Source organism: Pinus tabuliformis, chromosome 4_2 (assembly GCF_031772625.1).
Source record: "Pinus tabuliformis cultivar Carrire ecotype Pingquan chromosome 4_2, CPIR1, whole genome shotgun sequence".
NCBI lineage: Eukaryota > Viridiplantae > Streptophyta > Pinopsida > Pinales > Pinaceae > Pinus > Pinus tabuliformis.
In genome coordinates this window covers 1132719110-1132733199 of record NC_142304.1, presented here as the reverse complement: position 1 = coordinate 1132733199, position 14090 = coordinate 1132719110, and the positions used below count along the sequence as shown (strand labels likewise).

The following is a 14090-nucleotide window of genomic DNA, read 5'->3' as shown; positions in this document are numbered from 1 at the left end:
CTCTAGGCATCAACAGCAACATAGTCTCCTGAAATCTCCCATGGCTATTTCCTAAATGAGGGAGTAGTGACAGGCATTGATAGGACAGGGAGAAGAAATGGGCAAATATCATATTCATTGGTGGCTTGAAAGTTAAAATGCATTTTCTTAAGAATTCTTTAGGGTTTCTTGGGAAGATGAATTTTTTGGGTTAAAATTGGATTTGGTTTGGTTCAGTTTTGGACAAACAACAGATTGACTATACGAATCCCAACTGAACCGAATTATTTGGCTGTACCAAAGTTCTTCCAGATTTTCGAATGTTTTCCTTGATTCAGCCAAACTTTTTTACCATGTAAAAGATAGTTGCTTATTAGATAGAATTGCAATCAATCGAAAGCAAGAATAAATAACTAAGCACAACAAAACAACCACAACTCTAAAAGCATTTAAGCAAACTATACTACAACAACAGAAATTAATAAAACATAGCATTTATTACATGAATATGAAAAACAATACATATTTCAACAATAATTTAGAAAAAGGCATCACTCAACATCAATCTCAAACAACATAAAACGCCATGTTTCACCAACTGCATGATAACTTACAGTGGAATAGTGTTACTTAGAGGAAAGGAATCCTTTTGGAACATTATATACCATTTTTTAGCAGAATGGTTGGGAAAAAAAACACCCTTGAACTTTAGATGTCAAGAAAATACAGCCTATATTTCTAACACATTGTTGATTTCATGCCTGCCAACAATCCATGATGTTGCTACTGTTAAAAGACAATCCTTGGTTGACTAGGTTATTGCAGTTGTGTTTTAAAGTGCCTATACTGGCACACTACATATAGAATTTGAAACAATTTACAAAAATGTTCACTTTAAGGCTTTTCTGCATATGTTTCTGGCAATCCCAAAAGGAAATTTCCGAATCTTTCATATAAAAATTAAATGGGGAAACCAACAAGCAGAGAAAATATCATTATTTATTTTAACAGCAGGCCTCTTCTACGCTTGTAATCATTCACAGTTAATGTCAGATGATGCCTCTTTCCATCATTACTAGGAACTTGCACTCCACAAGTTGACTCAATCTTCTGCTTTCTAGCCATAAAAACTAAAGGGGCCCCTTGAGCACCCCCATACTTCTGCAGTCCAGCAAGTGAAATTGGAAGTTCAAAATCATGCAAAGAATACACCCTTGCATCTTCTGATACAGGAGCATCAGTGTCGACAAGCTTTCCATCATCCTCAACAGTTTCTATTGCTATGGCTTCCTCTACTTTGGCTGCATCTGCCTCTTTGTTCGCATCAGTGTTGTCTTCAGCAACCTTCGCCTTTGTATCATAATAATTTTGAGATTGAGTCCAACGCCGAGTGAAAGGATCATACCCTGCTTCACCTGCTTTAAGATTAAGGTTTAGAGGCTTGATCTCAAAAGCGTTCTTGAAATTTTCAGCCTTGTTTTTCTTATTCATTTCTATTAGCATCAAGGCTTTTGCACCCTTGCTTTTGCTCTGAAGAGAAAGGACTTCTAGTTCCTTCAATCTCACTTTAATTCTCTCAACTTCTGAATAATCATGCCTGCTCTCCACTAGCTCCATCTCTCTTCTAACCCTGTCCTTTTCAGCAGCCACATTCGATGGCCTTTTGGAAGCCAACTTCTTTTCCTGCAACATTTGTTTTACAGTTTCTGCAGAATACACAAATTGATTTATCTTTTTTAGCGCATTTATTTTTTCCTCAACTTCTGCTCGACTAATCATCCGACCACCACTGCATTCTACTTCCCATTCCCAATCTGAAAACTCTTTCTCAAGTGGAGGTGAATCAGACACCCTGGCCATCTGCCATCTTGTTGCATTGCTCTTGCTACCCCAGAAACAATTCAAATACTTGTATGTGGTGTGGTTCTCAAACTTGTATTGTTTATCAGGGTCTGTCACATCAACATTTTTTACCATGCAAAGACGGTAAGTACTCTGTCCTGACCTGGACATTCCTATCCCAATTCTTACAAAGCAGCCCACAATGATATTCTCAAAGAATGGTTCCATAAACCACTTGGAAAGTTTTGATCTCCTTATTGTTATGCTTCTAATATCTTCAAAGCTGCTCCCTATCTTCATCATCTTTGTATAAATCACTTCCTATCGATAATTCGCTATCGGAATCATCACAACAACCCCTGTCATCATCATCCTTGTCACCAGAATCAAATCTATTTTTCAGGGGCATTCTTGACCCAGAAGCCTTCCTATTTGCTGTCCAAGCATCATCTGAATCATCGTCATCAATGTATTTCGAGTCACTGCCATCATCTGAATCAGAATCTTCCAGTCTCCCTTTCCCAGGATTTCAGTTTTTCTTTCCATCATTGGTAGATGTTCGACCAGCTGCTTCTAGCAGCAAATGCTCCAGTTCATCCATAACTTTTTTTTCCCTCTAAACACCCACGTCGATTGAATAGTCCGTTCCCTGGCTAGAGCAGAGACTGCAAATACCACTCCTCAATAGATCTGCAAAACCTAAAACCTACTGTCCATCAAACAAATTAAAATTGTGAGAGGCAAACCACACCATGGAGCTTAATAAATGTACATCACCGACATTACGTTTTGTAATACATGGTCCTTACAATGAAACGAACATTACTATCTCAATTAGTTCAAAAGAACCCTTAGACCTGTAAAGAAAGCACATTGAACATAGAGATGGCAAATTTCAAAAATATTTCTAAGTAACATAAATGGATGGAAAGGTCCAAAATGCAACCTGTTCTCTGACATCATCACTGGCAACACTAAGAAGTTGCACAAACTTGGGCACAGCTCCATGATCAATCACAACTCTGGTATGCTCTGAGGTTCCGGACGCAATATTTGTTAAAGCCCAGGCTGCCTCAAACTATAATATGACCAAATTAAAACGATATTAGATTACCACAATATAATGTCAATTCAATACTTAGAATCTCAACTGAAAAACAGATCATACCTGAAGCTGAGGGAAATCATCCCTTGCAAGAAACTCTACAAGTCGAGGGACCACACCCACAGCGATAACTTCCTCAATTGGAGGACTGCCTTCTGTCACATATATTTTTTCAGATGGCCATTTCCTAAAGACAAAAGAAAATGGTAATAAAGATACATATACTCAAGACTATTACCAACAGAGAGAAGCTTCCTGAATTGAGTTGGTGCTTCTAACTGCATGGTAGGATCATCAGACCAGACCCCTGCTACCGTTGCAGGAAGACTCTCCAACTGTAACATATCCAACATAATCTTAGTAAGACTCCCTTGTTATATTTTGGTTATAACATATTTGGGCTTAAGTTAAGTCATTATTTATATGTAATTGATGCACAATTGTAAATAGAAATTTAAACCCATTGTCCTTGCATGTCCCACAGTTGGACATTACTTGTCATGCAAGTTGCAACATGTTGTGTTGCCTTTAAAAACATGTTATAAAGTAAGCAATTTCAAAAAATAGAAATTTAAAATGAACAACCAATGAGATCATTGTTCAATGGTGAATGCAATGGTGTGTCAGGCGACGCACCAAAGATCTAGTCTTCCACAGCACCAATAAACAATTGGGACAAAATTTAAGCACTGTCTTATTTTTATGGAAAGAGCAACTCCCTGTTGCCGCAGCTTGGCAAAACAAAAGTGATTGTGATGCATGGTTCATCTTAGAAGACCCCAAAACTGGGCCACTTGCAATGCCTAACATAGTCTAGCCCAAATGTAATCCTTCTGGAATTTAAAGGAATTCGGTCATGTTTCTCTAATCACTTATAAACCAAAATTCAGAGCTATTTCACTCTTGTGAGCCAAAAGGTTGTCATATAATACTGAGAATGTAATCAGATCCCAGGAATTCATACAGCATACAACCGCTTACACTGAAGTCAAATGTGAAGCACATATAAAGATACATATACTCAAGACTATTACCAACAGAGAGAAGCTTCCTGAATTGAGTTGGTGCTTCTAACTGCATGGTAGGATCATCAGACCAGACCCCTGCTACCGTTGCAGGAAGACTCTCCAACTGTAACATATCCAACATAATCTTAGTAAGACTCCCTTGTTATATTTTGGTTATAACATATTTGGGCTTAAGTTAAGTCATTATTTATATGTAATTGATGCACAATTGTAAATAGAAATTTAAACCCATTGTCCTTGCATGTCCCACAGTTGGACATTACTTGTCATGCAAGTTGCAACATGTTGTGTTGCCTTTAAAAACATGTTATAAAGTAAGCAATTTCAAAAAATAGAAATTTCAGATGAACAACCAATGAGATCATTGTTCAATGGTGAATGCAATGGTGTGTCAGGCGACGCACCAAAGATCTAGTCTTCCACAGCACCAATAAACGGTTGGGACAAAATTTAAGCACTGTCTTATTTTTATGGAAAGAGCAACTCCCTGTTGCCGCAGCTTGGCAAAACAAAAGTGATTGTGATGCATGGTTCATCTTAGAAGACCCCAAAACTGGGCCACTTGCAATGCCTAACATAGTCTAGCCCAAATGTAATCCTTCTGGAATTTAAAGGAATTCGGTCATGTTTCTCTAATCACTTATAAACCAAAATTCAGAGCTATTTCACTCTTGTGAGCCAAAAGGTTGTCATATAATACTGAGAATGTAATCAGATCCCAGGAATTCATACAGCATACAACCGCTTACACTGAAGTTAAATGTGAAGCACATAAACCCTGATTTGATCTCTGTTCACAATTTTTAAACTAAAGATTATAAATAGAATAAAAGCTACGGGGCATAAAATCCTGTCTGAAAAAAGAAAGATCGCCAAAAAGGCCACACATGTTGAAGCTTACTATATCCATACCCAGATAAAGCCGCCGTTAGCTAAGGCATCAGTAATAATTCTGATATTGGGATGGAAATCTGTAACAAAGTACCAGCAACACTCTTCCTTGAACATCCCCTTCACAATACCGGTGCCATAGTTTTCGGTATGTTCATTCCAAACCATGAACAAAGTTATGTCCATCAGAAAGCTTGGACTTCAGCATCCGTTCCCAAAGACACGTCCTCAGATATGAGAGCAAAGGAATGTTAGAAGCTAACTCCAATGCCTTGCTGACATACTCATCTTCAGTTTGAACAATTAAATTTGTCAAACCTGCAAAAACACAGGCGAAGCTTGCAATTAAAACTTCCATGCTATTTCACAAATAATCAGCAGATGCGTGCAATTTATTAGTTCTATAAAAAAACACAAACAATCGAAGGGCAAGTAGTAGTTTCTGCATACAAACTTACAAAAATGGAACATGAAAAACATCCACTTATAACAACTAAATTAAACAACAGAATCCAGTAAAACAGATTACACTGGACAACAATTTTGCAGGTTTGTTTCTAATAGTAGAAACCCATGCTCAATGCTAGATTTTGATTGTAAAGCAAGGATTCTCTTATAAGTTTGCTGTAGTATCGGTCTTTACACTACTCTTCTCTTACAAGTGATTGTTCGGTTAAAAGAACAAAATATTTAGTCTCTAGATATTTGGATTTTAATTTTAGAAAGTCTTGAATGGCAAATGAAACTTTGATACTTTATCTAGTATGCACACGCCTTTTGTTATGGCTCATAGAATGTTGTTAAATTAGGTGGAATATCCTAGAAATGCAGGGGTATTGCGTGGGTGTATTCTTTATTTTTAAAAACATTGATGTGAAAGTTGTAGTGTGTTTCAGATTTTTCTAGTAGAATTTGAATTATTTGATGACATTTTCTTGTCGATATGTTAAAAGAAAAACATTTGTTATTTAGATGATTGGAAAGTGCAGATGATTTTCCTAAACCTGGATATGGACAGAAGACTGCTACAAGCTATAGTGATAACGATTTCAATGTTTCTCCATCAAGGATTAGACTTGGAAGGCCTCTCTCTCCCTCGTCAAGGATTTGAGTTGGAAAACATTACTCTCTGGTCTCTAGGTTAAGAGGTGGAAGGGTTTCCTCTCCACCAAGAGTTAAAATTGGAAGAGATTCTTCTCCATCAAGTGTTGGAGGAAGGAGTGCTCCTTTGGCATCATCAAGAGTCGGAGTTGGAAGGAATCCTTCTCCATCAAGGATTGTTGGAAGGCTAAATGACAGGAATGTAGAGCAGGATAGGGGGTGGGAAAGGCCTTGGGGTGGGAAAGGTGATGGAGATCACCTCAGGCAACTTGATGCTGCTACTGAGTGTAGTATATGGTTCAACTAATGGATATGATTTGAGGCATCAATTAATGCATGGTGCTCTAATTGATGCCTATGGAAATTACAGGGTCCAAAGATCCTCATGTGGACTACTTTCACATGTACATCCACCTCAGGAAATCGATATAATAAGCAGTAGAATGGTGTCTAGAAACTAGCGAAATTCAGAGGAAGGAGGATACTTGTGGGAGGATTTGAGACCAATATTGGAGAATCATGGTAGAGGAAGTGATAACTCAAGGAAAGATAATTATTTTTTAGGTGACCTAAAGAAGTCAGGCATAGAGATAGAGAAAATAATGGGTCTGTAACCTACTCTTCCTAATAGTGATTAGCATATGCATGGACCCTTGTCTCATATGGATAGACCTATGATGAGTTAGAAGGAGAGATGACCTCCTAGAAGGGTAGCCTTCTTTTCTCCTTGTTGTCTTTTTTTATCTAATTAGTTCGATGACAAATTATTCCCAATTCCTTTTTTCGTTCTTGCTTTTTTAGTGATTTCCTTAGCATGTAAATATGAAGGATGTTTGGCAGAATGATGTTTTTCTTAATGTAGGAATCTGAAGAGCACCAACCATCTTCTCTTCTGCAATCAAGTATTTTGTCTTAAAATATCATAGATACTTCCACTGAGACATCGTCTTTGCTGCAAAGTAGTCAAGTTGCATTAGGACATAAACGTGTAATGGTTCGGCCTCCTCACCTGAAACATCAAAATCATAACACAAATTCACAATCAAGGTTGAGAACACTTCAATTTTATGTTCCTGGCCACAACAATTCCAGTTCTGGCTTAGCATATTCATTCAATTTAACTCATTTTGTTGGTCACCCTGTGGCTTCAGCGAATGACTCTAGGTTAATAGGTACACAAATACCATTAGGAATGTTACCAAAATCTCCGGCAAATTCTGGATCTTCCCTTGGCTCTGATCCATGCCATGGATTTTTTATAGCCATCTACCACATAAGCTTCATTTAGATCCCCTGATGAGGGCAATAGTGTCCACTTGAAATGTTGGGACATTTCTACATTCTAACACAATTCATATGCATAGCGTATAACACAATTATGGATAGCAGCGAAAATCTACATACTAAAATCATGCTACTTTGTCACTGGATTTGATTGGCAAATCCTCATACAATGTGTATGACAAGTCACATAGGCTTGGAAGGGCAATGTTTGATGATTCCCCTAAGTCCTCATTTGGGTTTGAGAAGGATGGTGGGATGCCTACACAACATACAGTATGTTCAGGTTTTTTTTATCTAAATGTTTCGGATGAATCTTTATTTGACACTTAACATTTCAAATGATCTTCATGACCAAATGCCAATGTAAAAGAACTAAGCTGCAACCGCTGCAGAGGCAAGGAGGTGAAGGAGAGAGCTCAAAAGAGGCAAATATCCCTAGTTAAGGTGGGATTATATCTTTTATAAAGGTTGCAACCATGCTGGTTACACGCTCTAGCTATTGGATTTTAAAGAATGAGGATTTTTGTTTTTTTCAGTGCCTGGAAAAGCATTCCAAAGTGTATCAATTTTTGGATCTATGTAAGCTCAATTTGGATCTTAAAGAATGTGGATTTTTGTTTTTTTCAGTGCCTGGAAAAGCATTCCGAAGTGTATCAATTTTTGGATCTATGTAAGCTCAATTTTGTATTATTTCTACATTCATTAATCTAAGTTTTGTTAAAGGATTCACTTCAGTTTTTTTAAGTTTCTACCAATAGTCCAAAGATAATTCTACCATAAATACAAGAAACGTGGTTGGTTTGCCCAAATCTCTTGGTTTTAATGCCAAAGACAATGTTGAATCTTGGTTTAAAATTTAAATGCTAAAGGAAATGCAATGTGAAGATATCTAATAAGGAAATTGGGTTGACAATGAAAAGATAAATCTGGAATAAGCATCATACAGAATTAATGCAAATATTTTGGTTTAAATGTTAAAGACAATGTAATGTTAAGGGCTTTGTGTCTATATATAATCTAATAAGGAAACTTAGTTGATAATGAAAACAATATATATAGAATGACCAGCATGCATAGACAACAATGGTGCTTTTCATCATAAGGAATCCAATAAAAATTCTAGAATTAGTGCTTTGCATCGTGAGGAACCGGTAGAAATTCTAGGCTACAGTTATATGGACAGAGTCCAGACGGAAAGACTCACCAGCTGTCTTTGACTATGTAATTACCAGCGCTTTATATAGCTGGGGCTATCTAATTACCACTGTTAGTTTGACTTGCCTGAAACTCAACAAAAGTTTGGAAACCCAATTATATTAGATATAATATATTCAAATTCTTTCAAAACAATGAGAGACATTAAATTTGGCAAGGTTTCGAGTTTTTTCAAGTGGTATACTTATTGGCAAGGTTTCTAGTTTTTTTAAGTAGACATTCAAAAGATTTCAAGGGAGTTTTGAACTTTTCTTTGAGTTTCTAAATTGAAGGGGGAAGGACCAGCATCGTAAGTAATCCAATAGAAATTCTAGATCACTGTTATATGGACAGAATCCAGATAGAAAGGCTCACCGTCTTTGACTATGTAATTAGTCGCTCTTTATATAGTTGAGGCTATCTAATTACCACACATGCTGAAGCTTACTATATCCATACCCAGATAAAGCCGCCGTTAGCTAAGGCATCAGTAATAATTTTGATATTGGGATGGTGCAACTGAGAGGTCAAACATAACCTGGTGATTATTAGGAACCCATTGTACCCTGGATTAGGTGGTCTGTATCATCACTTACAAGAATTCCATCGTGAATTTTAACATTTACAAATTCAATCATAGCAATCTCAGTGACCCAAAAAAAAGCCTTGAAATCAACGGTCACAAAAGTAACCAACAAAGGCCCCCGGGTGGTGAGAATAAAAGGACAGCACACCCTTGCCCCGAAGGCTAAGCAAACCCTAACCCTTCCTGAGAGGACTGGTTTGCACATCCTTGATTGCCGAATAACCTAAGGCACCTCTAAACTTAGGGCAACCAATACATATCTTCAGAACCAGCGAATACATCCAGAATTCAGAAAATTTCATTAATCGATGCCTAATTCCAGAAAGAGGAGGCCCATGAACTTACCAAAGGTGGGGATCTGGATGTCCTGATCTGACATGAACGTTCTCTGTTTCGAACTGAAGACCGTTGGGATTCAAAGCAGAAGCACAAATACTCAGGAGCGCTTCAATCGCAAAATAAAACTTTGATGGGTTCGAAATACAGGGGAGAGGGAAATATGTAGGAAGTAAGCGAGATTCTTCGTAATCCGATTGCACAATTTAATATGTTAAAATATTGAACGGCTCAAAGAGACCCTTGGATTGGAATTGTCGTGTTAAACGGCAGGGAAGGATTTACAGTTACCATCACCACCACCAGCGGAGCGATTATGACGCCGATTTGTCCCGCTTCGCTCGCCAGCCCGAGCGCTGCGTTCCTCACTACTGTTGGAAACAGCTCGCATGTGTATATATATATCAAATTATAAGTCCCCGCCATGCCGGATATTGCTACCACGCCACATGCTAACTGCACGCCGCTCAGAAATCCCCGCATGCGCCCGGCAACCCAGCTTGGCAAGCCCATTGTGGAGTTGGGATTCGAACTGTGAACATGGAGTAGGGCCGACATCAGGCCTCCCAACACAGAAGCCACTCCGCTCAGCAGCATCGTGGAGACCAGCATCGCTCGCCGTCCGAATTTTTCTAACATGACCGTCGTCAGGGCAAAGGCGGGCATTTCTGCGATTCCGTTGAGGAAAATGCTCAGGTATAAACTGGTACTTAGATTTACAATGTTTAGGGTCAAACCATAGTAGCCCACTCCACAGGCCCGCTTCAGCTGCCTGGATGAAAGTATTCGATCCGACGCCAAATGAAACGCCGAAACCGTTTGGGCAACTTTTTTGAATCAACGATCAACGGGCTGAAATTGTTGCAATCGTCTAACATATAATCATGTGGTTTACAAGATGACAGGTAGGCAGAGGGGAGAGTTGATTTCAGAGAGAAACGCCTTACGGGTTAACAAGAGTGTCTATTTTTTAACCAGTAAAGTCAATGTTACTTACTTGTAAAATAATAAAGTATTTTTAAAATAAGTTTTAAAAGTCATATTCTTGAAATACATTTAAAAAAGTTTGCAAAATTAATTAATAATCTTTTTCCTGGCCTGGGGATCTTTTCCTTTTAACCCTTAAATGTGAAATATGACATTGAGAATCACATCTTTCCGATAGCTTCGGGTCCCTTAATTTTCCAAAAACACCCGTTGTCTTTTCGAAGAGAATCAAATTAAGAATGCCTGTTGTCTGTTCCAAGAGAATCAAATTAAGAAAAACAGAAACTTTTTCGAGATCTTCCTTAAAAAGAAGACGAATAATAGAACCCGTGACATCTAAACAATGATGGTAAAGACCCATCTTTCAAGAAAACATCACATATTTATAAAATTAATCACAAAGATTTAGTTGCATAATTCGGGTCATAAAATTAGTATTGACAAGGCCGCCCAAATTAAATATTTCCATCTAACTGAAGTTTGAATAAATTAAACTAGTCTTTAAATGATGACGATTTACTTTTCCGTAAAATAAGGGAAATTTACTTTTCCGTAGGAAATAATGCAGCATTTGCACTCCTCAGCAAGTAGAATGAATGTGCAATATTATTTTAAAGTAAATTAATTGAAAGTCAATATTATTTAAACTATTAAAGTAAATATTTTTCAATAATGATGATGATGGTGGTTAACATTCATTGAAATCAAATTTAGTTTATCGGACCTAAAAAATGAATTATTTAGTTTGATTTAGGATTTTATTCTTATGTTCAAAAAGCTTGGAGAGAATCCTCTCGAGCTCACTGTAATTTTGACATCATAAAAGGCTAGGAAGGTCAGTTTTGCAAAAAAGATTTTGAAACTGAGATCTAATGTAGTTGTACGTGGGGCACTCTAAAAGGAAGTGATTTTCATCCTCGATGTCCGTATTCTCACAGAGATGGTAGAACCTTTCCATCCATAGTGTTTTAGGAACTGCCCAACTACTTGTTTCACTATGGAGCTCATGAGAGTTCGTGCTATATTAATTTTCTTTTTTGAGCTAGTTCAAACAGAGAAATACTTTTGATCTTCTAGGGTGGGGTTGCTGACCTCCTTATAATATCTTAATTTTCTTAGATACAATTAGATCAGAAGAACAGCGTAGTAATATAGGCTTTCACACAATCAAAGTAGTTTCAACCACTACCTAGATAGTAGGCCCTGAAACTTAATCTTAGAATCTCGATCTTATCCTTAACTAAGTGTATCTTTCTCCACTAATTCTAACACTCTAGAACTATAATAAAAAATGATAATACAATCATGGCTTGATCTACCTCAAAATTATCTCACCTTGATTCCCAATATCATATTACTGAATTAGAAAGGAGGCAAGATGGACTATTAACTTTGGAATATCTGAAAACATTGAATAAATCTAAAATTCACTATATTCAGTTCAGTGAAATATGGATGCCATATTAAAGAAAAACCTTAACACAATAACATTTAACTATGATTGACTCTATAATTATAATTGATTTTTTTATTTACTTATCGTTGGCTTTGTTGTAGCGTTTCCATTTCTGATGTGCTTGGATTACTTGTATAACAACAGCATAGCCAATATATGTAAGATAACCTTATGACATAGATTAACATCAAATCAGATTTCTAGCATCATAGAAGTCAATGCGTAACATAACACTATGATATAGATTGACATCAAATCAGATTTGTAGTATGAGCATCATAGTTTTCATTAGCAATGAAAACCCAACTCAAAATGAAATAACAAACCATTCAATCTCTAAAGCAAAGAAACGAGCTTCACCGAGATTTTTTATAATGAAGAAATCACAAACATGTTCTGTATTTCTTCAATAAACTTCGACCATGTGTTTCAAGAAATCTTGAAATTAAATTTATACACATGCACAGGCTCTCTGGAAAATGGATGAACATAGTAATAATGATCGAGCAATGCGCTCGGCAAGTTTTCCAATCCTTTGACCAAGTGCTAGCGAGATTTTCTTGGTGGGCTTGAGTGGGATAATCGATATCGAAAATCTCTGCAATCTCTTGAGAACTTCATCTCTGCAATCCCTTGAGAATTTCAGATAATTTGACATCAAATCTTCTTTCAATAGCAAGTTTCCTAAATTTTATTTGCTGTCCAAATATATATCTTCAGTGCCTAACGAAGGAGAGGATGGGGTGGGAATCATGCCATTGATATCTTGTTCCTTCCAACCTCCATCTTTTTATGTACCATCCTGAAAGTAGTCCAACAACCACCATTGTTATGTACCATCCTGAAAGTAGTCCAACAACCACCATTGTTGCATTCTCCTTCCTTAACTATATCTAGCATAAAATTAGCGTCTGTTTCAAAAGAAAAAAATAAAATAAGTTTTCAGGAGAGATGCGGAGAGAAGAATTGAACATCAGTCCAAAAGGCAAAGGGAAGGCTGAAGTTGCTAAACTAGTAAGAACTTCTGTCGAAAAGAAACTTGCCAGGGAACTGGACAATGCATTTAAAATTTGGGTGAATTGTAGCTATAACTGCCATTGTAGGTGTGGTTGTTAGTCACACATGCTCCTCCTGGGACATTCTCAAAAACTCTTGTTGCTCCTCCTGGGACTTCTGCCCCATGATTTTATGTTCCTGCTAAATTTCTCGTTATTTAGCTTGGTAGGATTCTTCTCATATTTAATCGTACTTTCTCCTTCTTAGGTGGAAGCTCTCTGACATATTCCTTAAACCATCTGACATATTCCTTAAACCATCCATCTCCGGCATGCCTAAAACTCACTGAAAATTTCAATGAAATTTGAAAAAAGAAATAGAACTTCCATTACGGTAGCATCTAATAGCAATGATAATTTTTAAAATAGAACTTCCACTTTAACATCCAATATCAAATACAATTTTCAAGAATGGATCATGGCTCTAATAATTCAGGACTTTCCAATCATGGCTCTGAGAATAATTAGGACTCTGTCTAATTAGAAGTAACATGGCTCTGAATCATAATATCACTAACATGGCTCTGAATCATAGTATCTATAGAATCAAAATATATTGCTGGAAAATGAAGGAATGCTTAATTTGTATAGTTAAGTTTGCTGCTGCATAACTCCACACTTTTCAAGGCAAAGAAGTAACACATATTTCATAGTTTAAGAATAACATTCAACCTTTTACTCTATTACTGATATATGTTTGCAAGATACACAACCACTTCAATAGGGTATGGATGTATGTTTGTGCTTATGATTTTGTATTAATTATTCTAGTTTCATGAGTATATTCATTAAAAAAAATCAACAATAGTTATATTCATTAATTAGAAATTATGATATTTTCTTCAATAATTTCTAGAACTAAAAAATATTTCTATATTTTAATTATTTAAAAGAAATACAAAACTTTTAATGTGTTTAATACTTGGTGAGTGTGATGCATTCAGTTATACACATAAAGGATATTGAATATAATTTTTTTTTGAGATAGAATAAGAAATTTTAGAATAATAAAAACATTTCCACATTTCCAAAACACCATTGACAATGGATCTAACTTTATTGTTCACATTTGCATACAATCAACCACATATTTATGTACAAACAAGGAAAGGGAAATAAGACTCAAATTACATCATAGTTTAGTTGCATAACTACCACTTTGTTACAATAGACTAAGATGTGGAAGAACTTTGACCTTCACAAATGTTGTTCATAGTAGTACTTGTACTACCCAACAAATGCGTTA

The 14090-nt window shown here is 36.5% G+C and overlaps 2 protein-coding genes and 1 pseudogene across 3 annotated transcripts; all 3 read right to left on the bottom strand.

Annotated features, from left to right (window-relative positions):
* Positions 1 to 674: 674 nt before the first annotated feature.
* On the bottom strand, positions 675 to 2332 carry LOC149173665 (protein RTF1 homolog pseudogene; annotated as a pseudogene).
* Positions 2333 to 2672: 340 nt separating this feature from the next.
* Positions 2673 to 3279, bottom strand: LOC149173664 (importin subunit alpha-2-like). Its single transcript, XM_089426790.1, has 4 exons — positions 3206 to 3279; positions 2990 to 3113; positions 2768 to 2899; positions 2673 to 2678 (listed from the first exon to the last, which is right to left on the bottom strand). Exons 1-4 carry the CDS (start codon positions 3277 to 3279, stop codon positions 2673 to 2675), a joined length of 336 nt encoding a protein of 111 aa, XP_089282916.1.
* Positions 3280 to 3657: 378 nt separating this feature from the next.
* On the bottom strand, positions 3658 to 10090 carry LOC149173663 (putative UDP-N-acetylglucosamine--peptide N-acetylglucosaminyltransferase SPINDLY). 2 transcript variants are annotated; one of them, XM_089427969.1, is made up of 3 exons: positions 9638 to 10090; positions 4867 to 5163; positions 3658 to 4057 (listed from the first exon to the last, which is right to left on the bottom strand). In XM_089427969.1, the coding sequence occupies exons 1-2, from the start codon at positions 9735 to 9737 to the stop codon at positions 5000 to 5002; spliced, it is 264 nt and encodes an 87-aa protein (XP_089284095.1). In that variant the 5' UTR covers positions 9738 to 10090; the 3' UTR covers positions 3658 to 4057; positions 4867 to 4999. The 2 variants fall into 2 exon arrangements, with proteins under 2 accessions (XP_089284095.1, XP_089284094.1); XM_089427968.1 differs by having other exon boundaries at positions 9356 to 10086.
* Positions 10091 to 14090: the final 4000 nt, after the last annotated feature.